Below are 21,342 nucleotides of genomic sequence, written 5' to 3' on the forward strand. Positions count from 1 at the left end.
ACTAACTGCTTCAGATAGCGATTTTCTTTGTTCTCATTTGGGAAATCACTCTTTCATTTATTTTTATCACAAGAGTATTCTACAATTAAAATAAACCGTAAATTTAAATACAAATATCTAAAAATTAAAAAAAAAAGAAAAGAAAAAAGAGTGCAACTGAAATTCGGAAAAAAATTACATAGAAAAATTATTATGAATTTTTATAAATTAATATTTAACTAATATTATTAATATACTGCCAACTGATATAAGTATTAAGCATAAATTATTTATTATTGCTAACTGGTATGAATATATTATGATGCAAATATTAAAAGTGTAGCGTTTTCACCCAATTAAAACTGTCACTGTGCTAGAACTAAAACAAGAGAAACATAGTTATGATATTTTCATTTGCATGATTACTTAGATATCGTCTGACTACGGACAATGTAACTATAATCACAAATATACCCGTCCGATTCGGACTGGTTTATTCACAAAGTAGGAATGGTAGAATATGAATCATTCAAGAAGTACATTTTTTCTGATTTTATCTTTCTCTAGCGCCCAAAAAACAAAAAATGAGCATCAAAAAACGGTTGATGCACATGCATAACTTCAGAAATATTAGATGTGCAAAAGCTTCTAAAAGGTCATTCTACTTAGCTAGCGTTTACTTAGCTGATATATCTACTAAGTACTAGCGTTTACTCAGCTGATATATCTACCAGCAGGATTTAAGTTTTTTTTTTTTTTTTTTTTTTTTTTTTTTTTTTTTTTTGCTGACAACAAATTAGAACTGCATTGTCTTTGGTAAGAAAATAAGATTCAACCTTGGCATTAGTTGCGAAAATGAATAATATTTTCCCAGTTCATTAATGTTTTCCTTAAATTTATTTTGAGGGTTTTTCTCTAATTATATGTCTGCTCTTTTGTGAATGACAGAATTTGATATTAATGCTAGAAATAATCATAAAGTTAATTGAAATTGGAATTTTATAGTAATGAAACCTGAGATTTTTCAAAATAAATATTTAATAAGAGATAAAACGGGACTTTCGAGCTTTTGAAATAATAAATGCTAACTGATGAAATATGCTGAAATAAGCAGTCAAAACGAGGATAATTTTCACTGCTGAAGAAGAAGTTTCTAGTTAATCTTCGAAGTTATAGCCCTGCAAATTTATGCTTTTTTTTCGCTGATTTTTGTTTTTAATTATTAGTATCTTTAACATTCGTTCTTCGGCGTTTTCTTTTTGTTACAATCATTGAAACTACTTTCAAAATCAGTAGCTTCTTCACTACAACACATCCTTATCCTTCTTTTCCTTTTATCCTTCTTACATCCTTCTTTTAATAGCTTAGTCATATAATATGAATTAGTTATTTTGTGTCTAGTTACACACTTTCAGTAGCTGGGACCAGCAGTTGACCTTCCCCGAAGTGATACATAGTTAAGCCAAGCTGAAGGAAACATAAAACAAGGTTGACATCAACATAAAAGTGTACGTTGCAGTTTTAGAGTCTTAAACGGTCAATGAGAACAACTTTTAAGAGTTACGAGAATGTTTTCCTTTAATATGCAAGTGATGCACCAGCTATGGCCAACAGATCCTTTCTAATCTGCTGTTTGTTTGAATAGATGGTAAAGTTACTATCTAAAGTATATTTTATGTAGTAATAAAAAAAACTACTATATAAAAGGACATCATAGAATTAAAAGTAATGTATTTACAGAAAGCATTTCTAATAAACTTTGAAAAATACTTTTTTAACTCAGTTCAAATGTAAAGATAATAATTTATGCAAATTCGAAAAGGTACTGAATAAATTTTGTTGCAATAAATCTAAGAAAACAACAAGAGCAAAAGTATTGATTAGTGCTTGCTTTGTTTAATTTATGTTTTAAAATAAACTGAGAGAATTCGGAGAACGATTTATAAATCAGGACATTAAAAGATCATTAAAAACATGTTCGCAAATAATGATCAATCAGATTTACAAAATTCCTGTGATAAATAATTTATGCGCGTATTTAACTCGAACACTAATACAAGCAATAAATAAATAAATAAGTAAAATAAATCCAAAACTACTATTTTGCCGAATAAGCTGCTATTTTTGCCGAATAAGAATTTTACATAGGATGTTCCATAAACATATTTAAAAGCTTTTATTACTTTAAGTATCGATTCTAGATAGTTTTTTAACTTAAAGCACAGAATTTTATAAAAATGTTTCTACAGTGCTTGTCAAAGGATTCCGATAAAAATAAAAACGAAATTTTTTTCTGTCCCAGAAAAGATTTATGGTGTTATTAGTTGTGCTTTATTTATTTAAAAACAAAAATTCTGTGCTTGAAACAAAAACATCTTGGACTCTACATCACCTCAAAACGTTTATTATACAGTTCTGTGCCTTATTTTAGAAAAGCTATAAGAAGTTAATACGTAGAATTAATTTTTAAAAAAGAAAATCTTAAGCCACCTTGCACCACGCAGCTTTAGGATGACACAAATTGTTTGTTCGTAAAATCATTTATGAACTAACAGATGCCTCAAGGAAGGGTGGTTGCTATCTGAAGTGTGGAAAGAGATTTTTTTATTTATTTATTTTGATGCTCTCAAGTTGTTAGAAGAAATACGCCTTTAAGTTGCCCTTGTCGTTCGACCTTACAAAGGAAAAATTACTCAGAAATGAATCTGATATTATTATAGTAGATATGATGCAATAAGTAACAGCAAAGTTTTAAGAAAATTGCATGAACATTAGATAAGTCGAAAAGCTGCTGCCCCGATGCTACTTTTATGAACTGTTTCCTTACATAATAAAAAGTTAGCTAAAAATGAAATGAAATTTAAAATTTTGGCACATTATTTTAAATTAAAAAATTTCCCACTTTTTAACTTGTTCGTTTGAGCTAAAAGAGTTTATTATTTAGCTTATGAAAATAAAAATGGTATATGAGAATAAAAATGGTATACACCCAGCTAAAATATAAATTACATTTGTGCAGAAAATATTCAGCACAGAACTACCGATTTTCAGAATTTAAATAGTTCTTAAATCATTCACATTTTTAATCACTGTTTTAATGATTCTAAAAATGAAGAAAGTAAATATATTTTTTTTCAATAAAAAAAAGTCTAATATGTTCCTAAGAAACTTAAAAATAGGAAATAAAGTTTATCTGACCTGGAAAGAGCACCAATGCCCTTCGAAACAGAAATTCAAATTTACTGCTGATAAGTATACTTTAAAATGCAGTTTATACCTGAGATACATATGAATGAAGATGCTATGAATCGAGGAAAACAGGTACTAGGTTAGTAGTAATAATACTGCCTAAATCGGTCAAGGCAATTTTAGATTTCCGACCTTTGGGAAAATTTAGTTGTATACCAATTTAATGATGCATTACATGTACAGTAGTGATGTTCCGTCATATATTTTCAGAGTGCTTCTAAGTACAGTTTTCACGATGTGCTGCGTTTTGTTAAATTATAAAAGAAAATGCCTCATAGTGATCTTGCGTGATTCAAGATATGATTTCACTTGAGTTTATGCTGGTTTTTAAGATCTTTACTGAAGCATGGGTTTACCAAAAAGGATATGCGTTTAAATTGCAGTAGAGGTAGTTATAAAATTTTCAATATAAGTTCAGTTTTAGTGGAAATATAACTGTAATAGTTCGCAATTATTTTACAGCATTACTTAATTTTCAACGACTCTGCGAATACAGTGACACAAATTTCAAAACTCAGCGCTCATATTAGTGAGCCATGAAGGTTATATGTTTTCGTAGAAGACTTCCTTAACAAAATTAATTTTGTATCTCAAAAATACTAATATTCATATTAAATAAAAAAATAAGATTCATTTTGACGTTTCGCCAGAGGGAAATGGAGAAAAGTCTTCTATTCCCCTTACATTTAACAAAACCTCACGCAGTCATATTCTGAATGAACCCAAAGCGTTCAATGGTTTTATCCACTCAGATTATGATGACTGACCAAAAAGAGCTGGAGTTTCTCTATAAATTTCGGAGTGAGTTGGAACAATTTATATTTGGAAAAAGCCAATAGAGTGAAGTTTATGCATACTTAAATACATCTATTTTTTGTGTTTCTCTTTTATTATTAGCTATTTTTATTAATCTCAACAAGTATTCTATTAAATCTACAAAGAGAAATATATAAATATAAGGACTGTTTTGTTTTTATTTCATCATATATTTTTAATGATTTATATCTTAACATCTTATCACAATTTAAAAAGAAAAATTAAAAGAGATTATATTTCCTACAGTAATAATAATTTCTTACGGCTCGTTTTGGAGCAACTGTCTAGTGATTCTCAAAATCAAAAGGATGCATTTATACAGCATATGGCAACCTTAATTCTGAATTGAAAATAGAATTATAATAATTAAAAATCAGAAAAATGATCATCATCGAGAAAATGTTGAGTCTCAAGGGTGAAATCAAGCTGTAAAGTTTATGAGTTTCATTTTCAGCATCTATGAGCATATAAAACGTCATCATTCAGCCATATTTATTTAAACTGTTAACAAAAATATTACTCATTCCGAGATTATCTGCCGATGTGAATGGTTAGTAAAATAATACTTTTTAATATTAATCTTACAATGCGAAAATCCATTGGTTAAAAATCCTTCATAAGATGTTTTGTATTATTATTCAGAGAATGCTTTCCTGATAAACTTCTGGACACGTACAAGAGTTTACTTGACTATCGCATAGATCAATTTCTTTAAAAAATAAACATCTCCATTTCATTCCTATGCATTTGTAAATAACGGGTATGCTTTTCAGTGCAAAATGCAACAATCATTCCCGAAAGAAAAGTAATGACTAACACTATGCAATGACCAAAGCAGCTAAAAAAATTAAGGAATAAAAACAAATCATTCCCTTCACAGCAAAATAAAACTTATTTAGTTTTGCAGTTTTTCTGCAGTAATCGATTAAAATTTAAAATGAGGCCTTTTTTGTAATGTAAATTTAACCTTTATTTGAAGTGTGCTATTACAAAAATTATCCACATCGGCACTGTGAATGAAATATTCATTTTTCTCTAACACTGACTTAGAATGAATTACAAAGGCGTTTTCAAAAAGTTCAGATAGTATCTCAAGAGCTCAGTTTTGCTTTCTGATCCATACACAACACTGCTATTTACAACATAATATAGTCCAAAAGAATGTGAAATACCAAATCATTTTTCAGTTTTCGTTTGCCACTTTACCGAGCAAAGAATGCATAGAAAAAAAGTTTAAATACTAAAAGGAGAATTTCGATATTATGGATGCAATGTAATTTCAGAATTATTCAGTTACTATTAGATATAAATTACTATTTTAATTTAATGCACACCTATTTTAATATCACGGATTATAAAAACGCAATGCGTAAGTTTTAAGCTCGAACATTTTTTCATCAGTATCAATGATACTGCCAAATACATTAATAGCGGTTGGTAATGGTTTATAACACATATGAATTTGCTTTCATTAAAGGAAAGAAGTTTCAATGAAATTCTCCGTTTGATTTTATGGTAATCAATATCTGCTGTTGGTTTGGTTTATTTGATTATGGCAAAGCACTCAAAAGCTAAATGCCGAAGAGGAGGGATGCCCTCTTGGACGGCTTTCTAAAGGAAACTGACTCATATACAAGTTACACACGGAGAAAAACACGAAAACGCTTATGCAGCCAGCCGTCCTCCGGAATAATTCGAACTACGGCCCGAAATACCAGTGTTCAGCGACTTTACCGCTTGGCCGCCAGTGGGCATCTGCTGTTCGAATTTAGTGGACAGCAAAAAGGAAGATGGTTTTCTTCGTTTAGCGCAATTGTTGTCGAGCAGCTTATTGCAATAAATAAATAAATAAATTTCTTTAATTCCCTTAGCTCGCCAGTTTTGATGTCCACGGAGTATTTGAGAAAATCTCACTTTAAAGGGCACTGTTTCAAGAGCATTTCAGATCAAACTGGAATTAAAACACTCCAGCGTAAAAGTTAAAATAAAGCAGTTTTAGTTTGGCATAAATTTTGATTATAAACCTATCATCGATTTCGATGGCAATCAAAGATAAGACACAGGTTCCTCTTCCTCAGGAGCAATTTCTTTTTCTGAGAAAGAGGGATCTGTGTCTGATTATCTGTGAAATCGGTAGAAGTTTATTCAAAATCTTCGCCAAATTAAAACTGCCCTTTTGCTAGATTTTAAATTCATGTCAAATATTCAGGAATCGTTAATTGAGGAATGGAACAACATTCGAAATGTTTACTTCTACTAGCAATCCAGAAGCTGCATAAAAATATTTTGGAAGAATTTCCACATTTAATGAATTAGATAATTTTGGGCAAACCTTTCTACTTTAATCGATTTAAATTCCAACCTATTTTTTTCTATCCAAACTAAAATTAATTATATCTCAGTTTACTTGGATCTCTGGTTTCATTTCCAACCATAGATGACGTTATAAGATTTTTTTTCTTCATTTTTCCGATGAATGCTCATTACAGACAGCCTTTTTAACAAATAAAAAGTTATCAAAGATTTGATTTTATAATCTTCATGTCACTCACCTTTTATGTAGACAAAGAAGGTAATGCTGTTAAGACAAAGAAAGTATTGCTGCCAAGACGAAGAAGGCAATGCTGTGATGATGCCAAAAATACTTCTCGTTTTAATTAGTTATGGTTAATAATTTAATAATAACCAATATCTTTGACTGTGTACATAAACATTTTATTAATTCTTTTCAACTTATTAATATTTCTTTAGTGAAACGCAATAGTTATACTCGTAAAGTGACTTATTAAGTAATATGAAGTGTAAAACTTCGTACCACCATAAAATTACTATCCTGCTATAAACACTTCTTAACATCCCAGTATAATTTAATTCTATGATACAAATTCTGAAAAAAATTTAAAATATTAAAATTTAAATAGGCAATCAGTTTGTCAAACGTAAGAAAATGGAAATTTTTGTGAAATATTTCATTGCATATTTATATTTTTAGAATCAACATTTAAAAGCGTAACTGAACCTCTGGCGAATTTATACGCCAAAATCGCTTGTAGAAACTAAAATTAAGTTTATTGTAATTAAATAACGTCTAGCAATACGCAAATAAAGTCTTTTTCTGAAAAGAATTTTGGACTAAATAAATTTTTGCGCATATCAATGTAGGATCTACTTACGTAGCATTGTGTCTTGGAACAATAAAGCCTGTATTATCTGGTCTGATAGAACTTCCAGCCCAAAAAATGGCATCTGTAAATAAAAGTGAAATAGGGTTTTAAGCTATATATTTAAAAAAATAATTTATTGAATTTTAGTATTGAACTAATTTTATAAAATGCCTCCTTTTGTTTTCATTAAGGGAATATTGTCATATATCAGATTCCAAAATTCGATTATTATTATTATGTATTTTATTTTTCTATATTCTTTTAGAATAAGTACGTTGAAGAATTTCTTGCAACTGTCAAGAAATAAGGAAATTATGAAGGTTTACAATCAAGTCAAAATTGAGTGCAAATACGTTTTCCTCAAAGTTATGTTTCTGGAAGTGGTGACTATATCTTAAAAACTGAAGAATGCTTTCTCAACCAGGATTCATTTGATTTGTAAATGAATACTCTGTTACCACTAGAACAGAAATAATATGTTTGTTACATTTTATCCGATAAAATTCGCAAAAATTAATAAAATATCCAGTTTCTTCATATTTCGTAGCATCATTTTGAACAGACTTTATTTGAAAGTTTCCAGTTATAATGTTAGCCATAATTATTTATAAAAATGCTTTGTTAATTCATTTGAGTCCTGTACAGGCCTTGCAATCACGATAACATTCAAAACTGCACAGCCTTAATTCAAAGACCAGAAGAACTAAAATATTACAGTTCTTAAAAAAATAATTAGTAATACAGGTAAAAGAATTAATAGAACAAGTCCTAATACATTCGATACTTGCATACTTGCTCCAATAATGTTTTAGTAAAAGGCATTACAAGTACACAGAAAAGAAATCTCTATGTGTAATTTTTATTGGCAAGAAATGATAGAAAATATTCTTTTGGGGGGTTTTCCTGAAAGATAATACTTCTCCTTAACATAATTTGTAATGTTAATCAAAGTAAATGATGATGATATGTTACAAATTTATATGCATTATAGAAATTTTCTATTACTAAAATATTATATTGGAATAACCAGTTCATTTTACGAATGCTTTAAGAACTGAAATATTTCTGCTTTCCGAATTAATTTTACATAAATTTGAAGTTTACCTCAAAACTATGCGAAAGAAATCTGATGTGGACACCACATGAATTCCTTGTACGGCCTATTAAATTATAAAAATTTTGTTGCGCATATCAAGTCGCACTTAACTTTGAAATTGTTGATAATTCTACAACTATTGCATGCAGATTAATTAAAGGCATAAAAACCTTAACCGGATCATAAGAAGAACATAATTCAATCACCTTTAAAGCAAAAACTGCACAATTTACAAACATATAAGAATAATAATTAAAAAAAAAAAAAAAAACCTGAGCTCCCTGAGCCTAGTAACAGAGTGGGTATACATGTATTTCTATACTTTTGGTGCGACCGATTGCAACCAAAAAAGGGGGTGCATAACTACATGTTATAGCGGTCCCACGTACAAAATTTTCTAAGGCTACTCGTTTTTGAGTTATACAAGATACACACATACGTACGTACGCACAGACGTCGCGAAAAAAAATCTTTTCTGAATCCATTTTTTATCCGTTTCGAGAAAAAGAGACCTTTATTCTGTCCGCACATACAGATGTCCCTCAAAAACATCGTTAAGATGAATTCGAGAGCCGTCAAAATTTATATTTTCGTTGAAATATAATACCTGAAATTTTTTGCGATTACAATATTTCCGTTAGTTCGTATAAGGAAATAAAAAGGGGCACTGCTAGATTGAATGAATACAACGGGTTTACGTGAACAATAAAAAATTCCTGTTGTGGAAAGCAGAATATCTTCATTGGCAATGATATGTATTCTAATGAACATATTATAATAATAAAAAAAAATCTGAAATGTTCCAGATTTTAAATTACGTCCAAAGGGGCGTTTTTTTAACATTTAGTGTGTTACCTTTATTTATTAAATATCACGTTCTTTATACTTAAACCATAAAATTTAGTTCAATAGCAACGTCGCAAAATAATTTTAAAACGAGCATACCTTTAGAATTTCCGATGCACAGTTCGACGCGCTGGAGATAAAAAGGTCCCCCCCCCGTAGAGTGTTGCCATTGCTCGCTTTCAAATCACTCAGTTTGTTACTCAAAAATTCGTTAAAGTTTTACAAAATATGAAATCGATAATAAAACTAATTCCAAATTTCAAATCTGGGCTTCCACATGCCCATATTCGCAGTAGGATTACGTCATTCAAAATTCGATGGCTCTATGTACCGTTGTTTTATCACAATATGAGAAATATACATACGTTTATGCAGATTTTTCCTTATTTAATTTCTTCAAATATAATACAGGACTCTAACATTTGGTGGCAACGGTTTGAAAAGAGAAACGGACATTTATAGTGATTCAACGCAGAATCGCAAAACGAAAACAATAGTCCTTCAGGAACAAAGCTCCTTTGGACTAATAATGCACAGAGCCATATATGTGAATTTAAGTAAGAAGTGATATTGGTTTCAAGTATGAACAAAGATATTTTACTAAATGTACTGTATTCTCAATACAAGCCAAATAAAAATTCTTGACTGACAAAAAATTCAATTTCACAGTTTTATTAAGTTTGAAACACAGTTTTATTAAGTTCGGAAATTTTATATGTAAGTTGCCTACAGTAACATGCAAAAAAAAAAAAAAAAAAAAAAAAAAGATACTTAAAATCCACTTGCTTTTGATTTTAGAATTTTAAAATTTAGTTTCTAAAACTGTTTCTTCCTGCCAATGAGCTTGATCAAAAATTAAATACAAAGAATTTTGTAAGGTGATTCTTTATTTACAACGATAGTTGCAAAAATTTATATGATTTGAAGAATTAGATTTTTTTAAATTTCTCCAAATTTTCATTTGTGTATGCATACGAAGGAAAATTTTACACTAGGTTTACGGACATTTTTGTACAGTTGTATTTCATCTATCAAATTGACGAGTATAGGAAACCGCGTATTTTCTTACAAAATGATTAATTTAAATTAAAAAAATTCTATCTTAATACCTTCTGATAACCGTCAATTTGACGAATTTGTGATTGTTTTTATCGATGCAAAAAAGTTACGGTAGTTTAGGTTTAACAGATTTACCAGAGCTTGTACTACAGAAATTTCCTTTGTCTCTAGCAGTTTAGTATCTCATTTTGAATTACTCATTGTGACTAAAAGATATTTCATCAGAAATAAAGCAAAACTAGTACTTTTCCCTAATTATATAATAATAATGCTAATAATCATAACTAGTACTTTTTTCCTCTATCGCCTCAACTCGCACTCATTGAATTTTTTTCTAAAACGTCTTGACACGACTAGAGCTCAATGACTGCAGATCGTTCCTTAGTTTTGAGCTTAATGCTTAATTTTTACGCTTTAGACGCGTACGATCGACAGATAATCACAGTGACACATCCCTTGTTCTTTCAACCGCGGTGCGTTGATACTGGGTTCGGAAGTTATGAAAAGATATTTTTGTTGATTCATGATTTTTATTTAGTATATACTTTCTAACTATTTTTACATTTGTCACCAGAAAAATAATATCATAAAAAACCGGTTTATTATGATTAACTATGAAACTAGCTTACCCGTCATTTTGACGGGTATCCGTAGAGAGAGGTGTACATCATACAGAGTTTTGAAATTAAACGGCTGAAGAGGAAATAAATTTAAGTATGTATTCGTCTCATTACATCGATATTCGTCAGCATAAAATTGAAGAAAGTAATGACTTTTCTAATTTTTCTCATGAAGTCGGAAATCTGTCAAAATGTCGAGTCCTGTAAATCTAGATTTAAAATCTCGAGCTGCAATCATGCGATTTCCTCTGCTTACAATTTTTGGGTTAAAATCAGAAGTTGAATGATATCACCATAAAGCAAATTTCTATCGAACTCCAGCAATCGAAATTTATGATAACTACTACATTTTTCAATCACATATAGACGTAAATCACTCAAGAGAATTATTTTGCCTTGACATTTTTTTCACGTCAGTTTTGATGACTTGAAATATTACTTTATTCTCCATTCAATGATCAAACGATCATTACTCTTCTGCTCACAGTTCAGTCAGGGTAAACAAATTTTGTGAAGATGCAAGCCTAGGCAAAGTTTTACGAACGACCTTTTATAAATGAAAAGAACGAATTAGTTCATACAGGTAAAGTAACATTATATAAAAACAAGTAATATAAAAAAAAATAATTCCTACTTAGATCAACAAAGAAAAATTTTATTTTAGTTGCTTTTCATTAACATTATTAAATTTTTTTCGTTTCTAATTTATGAAGCTGATGGTGGTCTACGACTCAAGACGACATATGCTTAACTTGCTGCGAAGATATTTCCTCCAAGATATATTACTATATAATCTATAGTGTTACAGTGGCTACAGTGCTTTGCAACTTACTTTGCGAAGTAACGGGACATTACATCCGCTTCACCCAACTCTATAAAACTACAATTCTTTAATTCCATACACTTTAAAAATCTTTAGAACTCTGTCTTACTGTTGCCACTTATTTTTGTTAAATATTACAATCCCATTTATCACAGTCATGTACTATTATTTATAAGTTGTTATAAAATTAATTTTTACAGCACGTGAAAATTCCTAATAAACGGCCATTATTTGTCTTACAATATATATAAGAACAGCATATCTTTAGTTCCGATAAACAGGAATAAATAAGTACGAATTGACTTTAATATGTGAAAAAACTGTATTAAGATCAAATGTCATCCACTGTAAATTTTAAAAAATGTACATGAACTTGAGTGGATGAATTAAAAGTATTTTATTAACGATTGACAATTTCAGCAAGATATAGAGAGAATGTGAGCTAATAGTAGGAATTTAATAAGATAGAGAAAAAAGTTCATTAACGTCCGCATATTATCTTAAATCGTTCAGTTTACTGCATTTATTTACAATATACTATTATAATTTGAAAGGTAAACGGGCAAGAAAACTGCCGATGCCTATCAGAACTGACAGCTGCCAGGTCACATATAGAATTAACGCTATGATAATGTAACGAAATGTGACATAAAGCAAAAATAAAATTTGTTCTGCATTGGCGACTCTAACGTCAATATTTCAATTAACTGTTCAAGACCGGAATGAAGAATTTCATTACATTGTAATGCGGTGATTCTTTTATCAAAATGATGCTGAAAATTAATGAAATTAAATAAACTTATGCATTCATATCAACGCAAACATAGACGGTGTGTATGTATATGTAAATAACTAATGAACAGAATTTAACCACTACTTTCAAATAATTTTGAAAATTAATTAAGAAATAAAAAGTTATTTATGTATATAAATGGGAATGTTATAAATCACCAGCTGATAAACACATATTGTCAAACATAATTACTCTGAAACTTTATATTATTAGAAAAATATTCTACAACACTGGTTGTTAATTAGTTGCAAGGTGAACAGGAATAACCCTGCAACTGTTACGAAAAATATTAAATTATATATATTGTTACGAAATGTACAGGCGCGGTAAGATGGCTTCCCCGCAAAGCAGTTTTAGGATTGCCATAAAATAGCAAGGAAGGCAGGGTTGCCACATTTGGCGAGAAATCGCCCATTTGACGACAAAATTGGCGATATACCGTGGACGGATGGAGAAACTTCTGGAACGAATTCTTACCGGTTTAGCCCAGAATGTTCTCGAAAACAAGCCGAAAGCTATATAAACCCTGCTGGTCCGCAGTCAGTGAGTGTGTCTCATCTAGTTAGTCCGTGCGGAGACGATCGAGTTGGCAGCCGGCCAGCGAGTGCCGAGTGTGTCGTCGAGTGCATCGAAGAGTTTCTTTGTGTATCGCGGTTAGTGCATCGTCGAAAGAGTGTGTTAAGCTCCGGAAATGACTGAACTGAAGAGTCGGGAGCTGTGCTCTGTGTGTCGTCGAGTGCATCGCGAGTTATAGCGTGGAAAGTCTCGAGAATGCATGAAGTTCCGAGAACGACCGAGCAGAGCCGGGAGCTGTACTCTGGTACTTTGCAGTGAAGCTGTTTTCACCGTTATTGCCTGACAGTGTGGAGGCTGTGTCGCTGATTGTTCCAGCGTGTTTAAAGTAGATCTTCGACGACTGTAAAAAGTGACATTGGAGCTGTCCTGATTAATATTGGCTAAATAAAGTGTGTTTTGATACTTCATCAAGTGCTGTCGTCATTATTCACTACAAATCCTCACGAACCCCGTACGAACGTGAAGGAAGAAAATAACGTAACAACTGGTGTCAAAAGGAAGAAAATAACGTAACAACTGGTGTCAAAAGGAAGAAAATAACGTAACAATATATATGATTTATCGGTCATGTACTATATATTTATTAAATATTATACCAAGTAATTTCAAAAATAGCTACAGGCTAAATTTCTTTAAATACTGATCTTGCAAACAAAGATAGGCAGTTATAAGACAGCAGTTTCAGCTCTTGTCTGTAGCATTTTGTAAATATAAAGTACATTTGTATATATAGTGTTCGTATAGCCAAACTTTCAAATAGTACGGTGAATAAGTTAAAAACAAAAAGTGAATGCCTTTAGCTAAAAACTTCACGAAGATGTTCGGAAATGAATTTAATAACAGAAACTCAATTTTATGGAGCAATCAGAATGATCAGTTGCCAACCAAATTTGTTCTTTTTGTTGATTAATGTTTCCGTATTGCTTAAAACAGCACTCGTAAAATTATTACTCATTAAATTTATAACTGCTATCTATATAAACTATTAAGGGCTCTTATTCCTGAGAATTTTGCTTGTTAAGGAATGTAACTTTTTGTGTTTAGCTTATCGAGAAAATATTTTACTATGAGAAATTTTTGCTTTATTGAGACCATACAAAAATTAAATTTTAAATCTATAGAACACCTCTCACTTGCTGGAAACTTCTTTTATAAAATTCTTTATCTGATTTTGACAAACGCTACAGCTTTAAACGTGTATCTAGGATTAAAGTCAACAGACCTCGTTTCTGAATTCGATAAATGAATGCTAATTTGGAATAGCCTGTATAACGATGGTTTTCAAAATCTGAGCCGCTTTTTCTAATGGACTTCAAACATTATTCGGCAAGTTTTTGATGCGAAATACTATCGTTATTTTGCACTCTACATTGAGAAGCTAGGAATCATTAGGATTTTTTTTTAGTCCAAAGGGACTTTGCTACTGCTTTCGTTTTGCGATTTTGCGTTGAAAACTTTAAAAGGCTGTATCACTTTTCAAATCGTTGCCACCAAATACTATCGCCCTGTATTATATTTGAAGAAATTAAATAATGAAGAATTTGCATAAATGTATGTATGTTTCTCGCATTGTGATAAAACAACGGTACCTAGAGCCATCCAATTTTGAATGACGTAATCCTCTTGCGAATATGGGCATCTGAAAGCCCAAATTTGGAATTTGTTTTATTGTCGATTTCATATTTTGTAAAACTTTAACGAATTTTTTATTAACAAACTCAACGATTTAAAATCGAGCAATGATAACACTCTACAGGGGAAAAAAACCTTTAACTCCAGCGCGCGGAATTGTGTATCGTAAATTCTAAAAACAGGCTCATTTTAAAATTATTTTGCGACATTGCTGTTGAACTGAATTTTATGGTTTAAGTGCAAAGAACATGTTATTTAATAAATAAAGGTAACACACAAAACATTATAAAAAAGCCCCTTTGGACGTAATTTAAAATCTGAAACCTTTCAGAATTTTTTATTTTACTTTATGTTGCGATATTATTATTATTATTATTATTATCATTATTATTTATTTGGACTCAGCAAACTCGAAAAAGCCCTTTTCACATAACGAAGACACGCGGAAAGGATGGACATTTAATTTTCTATCGCTAATCGTATATGCACAAAAAAAAAAAAAAAAAAAAAAAAAAAAGTGATTTTGAGTTTTATTTAATAAAAAATGCATGCAGAATGCTGTTATGCTTCGTGATTTATGAACTAATACTGAATTCGTGCGTTTTCTGTTCTAATTAACTCAAAAGAAGATGGATAGGGTTTTTAACTTTAGTAGAAACGTGACTCCTTGCCCATAGCACTTCGCAGTTACCGAAAGGAAGGAAAATTAAATTATAGGAAGTATGACAACAATTACTTAGATTTTCGCCCATTTAAACCTAATTGTCACGCTATTTTCACGTTAGATTGTGGGAAACGAATAATAGCTTAATAAATATCATTTGTTTTTGAGGTTTGGCCACAAAGAACATGCTATTTAATAAAACAGAACTTCTCGTGGAGATAATTTTTGTCTGGGAAACAGGAATATTTAAAAAAATATCTTCTTTTAAGAGTTTAAAATCTCTTTTGTAACATTATGTCGATGCCAGGCTGGATTTTCATCAGCAGATGTCATTAAAAACAAATACTGATTCATAGATAAGACATAAAAGAACTGAGCAAAAAGAGCTTATGACGAAATTTGATCTATTGATGGAGAAAGAAGTTAATTTCATATATTGCCTGAGTTTGGCTAAAATACCGTTAAAATATTGTGCTATTGAAATGCATTTTCCGTAAAAATGTTTTTGTTTGTAACAATCATAATTCATTTCTTCTCTTATTTCAAAACTTTTTAAAGTTCCAAGACAATATTTTACTCTCTGTGAAGCCAAACTAGCAAAAAAGTGTATACGAAAATATAAACGTGAAAAGATTTCTCATGCATGCTTGTTACAATTTTTACAGACGAGAATTTTTTTGTAGAGATCAAAGAGTCTGCAGTAAATACAATGAAATAAAAATATCTTAAAATTTTAAACATTTTGCTTGCTGTTGAATAACAAAACTCCAAGGCTAAAATTACAGAATGCTTAGCGAAAGTCCAGCGATTCCGTTTCGCATTTTAATTTCCCAATATCGGGCTTCGCAGTAGCTTAATGACTATGCAAATCTGAAGCTAGTTCTACTTACAACCTGTTTCTGTATTTTATTTTTTGCAAAGTTTAGAGGAAAAAATGTAATTTCTTCTCACTCACGTTGGCTGATTGGAAAGTTAATAGCATTTTAAGGAAGTTTTTATTTTTTTTTACTCTTAGTACAGGTCATTTTTCATGAATTAGAATCTAGAACGTTGTCATATTCATATGACTATTTATATATAGTTACTTTTCATTGCCATAATGTAAAAGACAGCAGAGAATTCAAACAGTTCTCTGAAAATAGATATCTTGTAATTTTCTTTGAAATAAAAATTCATCTGAAATCTGTAAATTTGTTACCCAAATTAGAAATATTAGAAAAACATCATACAAAATTCCTTTGAAGAAACGAGATTAATATTTTTAGCCTAAGCCTTCCAGATATATTCGATGCAGAAAGAAATGTTGAACAATTATTTTTTTTTCTTTGAGGGGGTGAGACCTATAATTTTAGTTTCTTAATAAAAGAATGAGTAATATTTCCTGATTCGGAAGCAGTTTATGGTAGTTTTTCAACTATGAATTAAATTAAATATATCGGAGAGAAAGGCCAATTTTTGAAAATATTAACCACATTCGAATATTAACAAAACGCTATTAATAATAAATGATATTTTTTTTTCTGATCTTATAAATTCTACTTAAAAACTTTTGTTTTGAGAGTGAATTTTGCATGAATTTATTCGACTTTCTTGCACAAAATTTTAGATCATTTTAAATCAAGCCTGTAGCTTTTAGTGAAGTTCACATCTTTTACTGCATTCGCTAGAATATAGCAGTGTTCATGTTGCATACGTTTCAGAGAACTTCTATGCAAATAATATGATTAGTTATTCATAAATAGCATACAATGCAATTAATAATGTGGCACAATGCGAATAATATAATGCGATATGTTGTTCATGAACTGAATATTGCGATATGTTGCTCATGAACTGAATATTGAACAGATGCACCTCTCTCCTAATGATCGGACATTAGCTGGAAAACAGCTCGTCATTAACAGCCAAACCCATTGGTTTTCTAGTCATTTCATCACTGAGAATATTTTCAGGTTGCATCATAGGGGTCAGACCGATATTTCACCTGCCAGAAGGAAGAAAATACGCAGAGAACGCGTCAGGTGAACCCCTCCTCCTTGATTTCATATTTACACAATAGGGTGGGTTATATTCTGCTCCCATTTAATTAAATCTATTGGCTCGATTTCTGAGCTTTTATTACAGTAGCAGTAATAATGCATAAATCACCATAATTGGTATATATTTTATGGGGTTGAAAAACAGTTTTCTCTTTCTAAAAATGTGCTTTCTTCATAATACGTAAAGTTTTAAGTTAAAAGCTCATACTCGAAATTGTTTAATTTTGGACATGTAAGCTATACACAACGGTTTCCAAGTTTCATTGAAAATATATTACGAATAATGTCAGCAATTTCTTAACAGGAAATCTGAAACAATAAAAATTCTGAAAAGGATGAAAGGAAATAAAAATTTTCAAAATATTACGAAACTTTTTAACACTCTGATTTTTTTTTTTTTTTTTTTTTTTTTTTTGTAAATTGAATTTTTGTTCCACATTTTCCAATATTTTGAAATTTATATACGTACATAAACATTTTTTTATTTCATATTAGTATGCCAAATTATTTTGATTTTTGACGTGAAACAAAATGTAGATTTTTACCTTTCACAAAACTAGGTAAAAGGCCGGATCTTGTGCACTATAAGGCCGCAGCTTTCCCACCCTTGTTCAAGATCATTAATTTTGATGTGAATTGTGCTTCTACTATTTGGTTAATTGCATTGATAAAAAGAAGTTATATTTTGATGAAGTTCATGTTACGCTAAAACAGGTGACGTAAGCAAAAATACAATGCCTAATTCCTTTTTTACTTAAGTCTGATTGTATTATTCTGTTTTTCAGATTAAGCTGAGATTGATTAAAAAAAAAAGTAGTAATTGATATAAAAGATTATTAATGAAAATCATCTTACATTAGTAATTCAATTTGAAAACTCTTTAGGCAATTAAGATGAATATTTATTATGCTAAATCACGTGAAAAATATATGCTTTACATATATTTTCATTAAGGGTTTTTTTTTTCCGTTATAAAGAAAGCAATATTTTCAGCTATGTTATTATATGATTTTTTGTTTTTTTTTTTTGTTTCCCTATTTATTCAAGATGAAACTAAACTTTGCAGATAAGCATTACTAAATAAATTTTGTTTCTTTTTTATGTACAAAAATGAGATACATGCTTAATTTCTTCTTAAAATTTAATTAAAATTTTCAATTTAATAACTTACCCAAAATATGATTTCAGAATTTAATCTTCGACAATATTTATACCTTTATTTAAAAAATACCTCAGATCATCGGTAGATACATTTGCAAAAAGGTCTTTATCCGCAAATGGTTTGAAGCGTTTCCCCCAGTCCACTATATTCTGAATAAAATTGAAAATCTAAATTGGTTTATTCGGCCTAATCTAATGAATCATGAAAAAAATCTCATAAATCTTGTTATATACTTACTGCCATAAGTTACGCTCATTAGTTTCAATTAAAAATTTCTGAAACAAAATTCATATTCTTTTTGTAATAATAAGGTTTAAATTTTTAATTTTCTTTCGTTTGTTGCCTGATATTTCATTTTGATGTTTCAGACATAGTTAAGTTGGAAGTTTTGCGTTTTAAGCGATCCAGAGAGCTACAAATATTCATGCCTTAATCGACATTTACGCAGATATGAAGAAAGCATAAAATATCATTAATAAGATAACATAAAATAATTCGAACGTAGGCTTAAAAGGAAAACAGAAAACATGAAAACAATAAATAAATGAAAAGTATTTTAACTTCACAAAGCTCTTTAATTAATAAAAATAAGCTTATACAAAGTTATCCTGGGAAAAAATTAGCAAAAATATTTAACGTAATGAAAAAAATTAATAAATGATTTTTAAAGTATGTGCTTTTGAGCCTTTTGTGTCTTGAAGTAATAAATCCATCAGTTTGGAAATGTGGCAAAAGTATGAGGGTAGGGTACGAACTGCGCGAAATTTGATCGAAGATCCCCTCCCCCCTCTTATCTAATCCACGAACTGCGCGACGTTTCCTGTCCCATCTTTCTGTAGCAAGAAGATTGGGTGCTACAATTATTAATGGGACATTTTATTGAGATTGCAAGCGTCTATTTTCGTTTATCAATATTGTAAAAATTGTGCATACAAAACAAATACTAATTTAAAATCTGGTGTGTGCTAAAGTAAAAATGAATTTCTTTTATACCTTTTAAAGTTTTATGATGCTTAAAAGAATGATGAGCCAGATCTTTTTTATTCTCTGTAAGAATTAAAAACTTTCCAAGTTGTAGATTTTAGTCCCTGATGACGGTCTCTTATTTGAAAGTACGTGGAATTAAATAGACAGCCCCGTAGTCAAGCTGTTTTTCTCGCCTTTTCTACACGTACAGTTATAGAATGTTCTGGAGATATTTAAAGTGAACTGGAATGGCTGACGAGGCTGACGTCATTTCTTGGAAGCTCCGTCTTTCCAGAGGCTATAAAAGGACTCGCAAAGGAATACCGGGGTCTTTTCTTTAATGTAATGATGCAGTAAACTTCATACAAAAAGTTATTAGTAGTTCTTTTTTATTTACTCCGGAGATCTGATTTTTGTAACTGCTATTTCTCCTGAATAATAATAAATGGATCCTTGTTTTTTAAACTTATCGTCTGATACTTTGAGCGTCGACTACGTCTATAATTCTTCACCAATCTATTTATTCCGGACAAAAGCTGGTACATGACATATATATATGTGTGTGTATATATCAGTTTTGAATAATAAAATTCATAGATTAATAACATACACAAAACTGATACATAATAACCTATCAATATCGAATTTGTAATAGTTTAATAAGTTAAATTTACACCTTAAATAAGTTTCTTGTCTACATAAATATTAACAAATCATATTAGATAGCAGAATGATTTTAAGTATCAAATTTACCATTTTAGGTAAATAGTTCTAATTTAATTTAAACAATTATCTTTATTAAATCTAAAAATTGGATTTCTTAAGTCGTTCTAAATTCACACAAATATTATTGCAATATATTGCCGTATTAAGCTTTCCATTTTTAGTCATTGAAGTTATTTAACTATTTATGGTTTATTATTTATGGTTATTTTAAGTTTATTTAACTTTCTGACAAATTCCATATTTTAATACTAGAAACGTTTAAATATTTATTCTGTTTTCCAGTTACTCTACCTGATGTACTTTGGCATACATTTAATTTCTAATGCACATTTAATTAATAAATTTATAATTATGAGCGTTCGCAGAATTTTCATAATTAACAAAAAAATCGAACTCCTTTATATTCATATTTTGGGATTTTCAGTTTCCCTTTTAATCCATTCCATTTTCAAATATTGTTGCATTGTATTCATGTTTCATATGTATGTTATCATAATAATTAAAATTTATTTACACTTTATACATCAGTGTTCCAAACGCATAGTAATGTTATTATAATAGATAATATAATTTGTTATAATTGATTGTTATAATAAATTTATAAATATAATAGCTGTTATAATAGATTTTATGCTAAGCTTTTTTAAAATTTATCTATTAATTTCTGCAAATATTTACATGATTACTTTAATTTACAAAAAAATATTTCTAGCACACTTTAACACACTTTGATACGGAATAATTTTTTGCACGCCAGTGAACTATATTAAATTTTCCAGTCTAGTTCAGACACCTTGACTATTATTGATTTAATTTATAAAAATATAATTGGTATGCTATACAATTATTTGATTTATGATATTATTGTGATACTCTTTCCTCTAATATTGTAATTAATAAAAGATGTTTGTAATGCTAATATGTATGTTTACCAATACCTTTTATTTTCTTTGTTAGCTCTCACCTTTATTACTGTTATTCAAGTAATTAGCCTGCTTGTTAGATATTCTTTACTTGTGATTGTGATATGTAATTCTATTTCTTAATTTTTATTTTCCTCTTGGCTACAATTGGCTTCGAAAAGTAAAATTGTAACCCTGTAGGCAACGGGAGGAAGAAGTTTGGATTCGCG

At 29.8% G+C, this 21,342-nt stretch overlaps 1 protein-coding gene across 1 annotated transcript in view; it reads right to left on the bottom strand.

Moving 5' to 3' along the window:
* The window catches only part of LOC118188926 (uncharacterized), a 100,219-nt gene that overhangs the window by 39,230 nt on the left and 39,647 nt on the right, over positions 1-21,342 (bottom strand). The window contains exon 3 of the mRNA XM_035359453.2: positions 7,218-7,290. Within this exon, the coding sequence (XP_035215344.2) occupies positions 7,218-7,290 (73 nt within the window). The remainder of the gene's footprint in view (positions 1-7,217; positions 7,291-21,342) is intronic.

The sequence above is a fragment of the Stegodyphus dumicola genome, chromosome 1 (genome assembly GCF_044657685.1).
Source record: "Stegodyphus dumicola isolate Sdum_Otavi_A_Nest chromosome 1, ASM4465768v1".
NCBI classification, from domain to species: Eukaryota; Metazoa; Arthropoda; class Arachnida; order Araneae; family Eresidae; genus Stegodyphus; species Stegodyphus dumicola.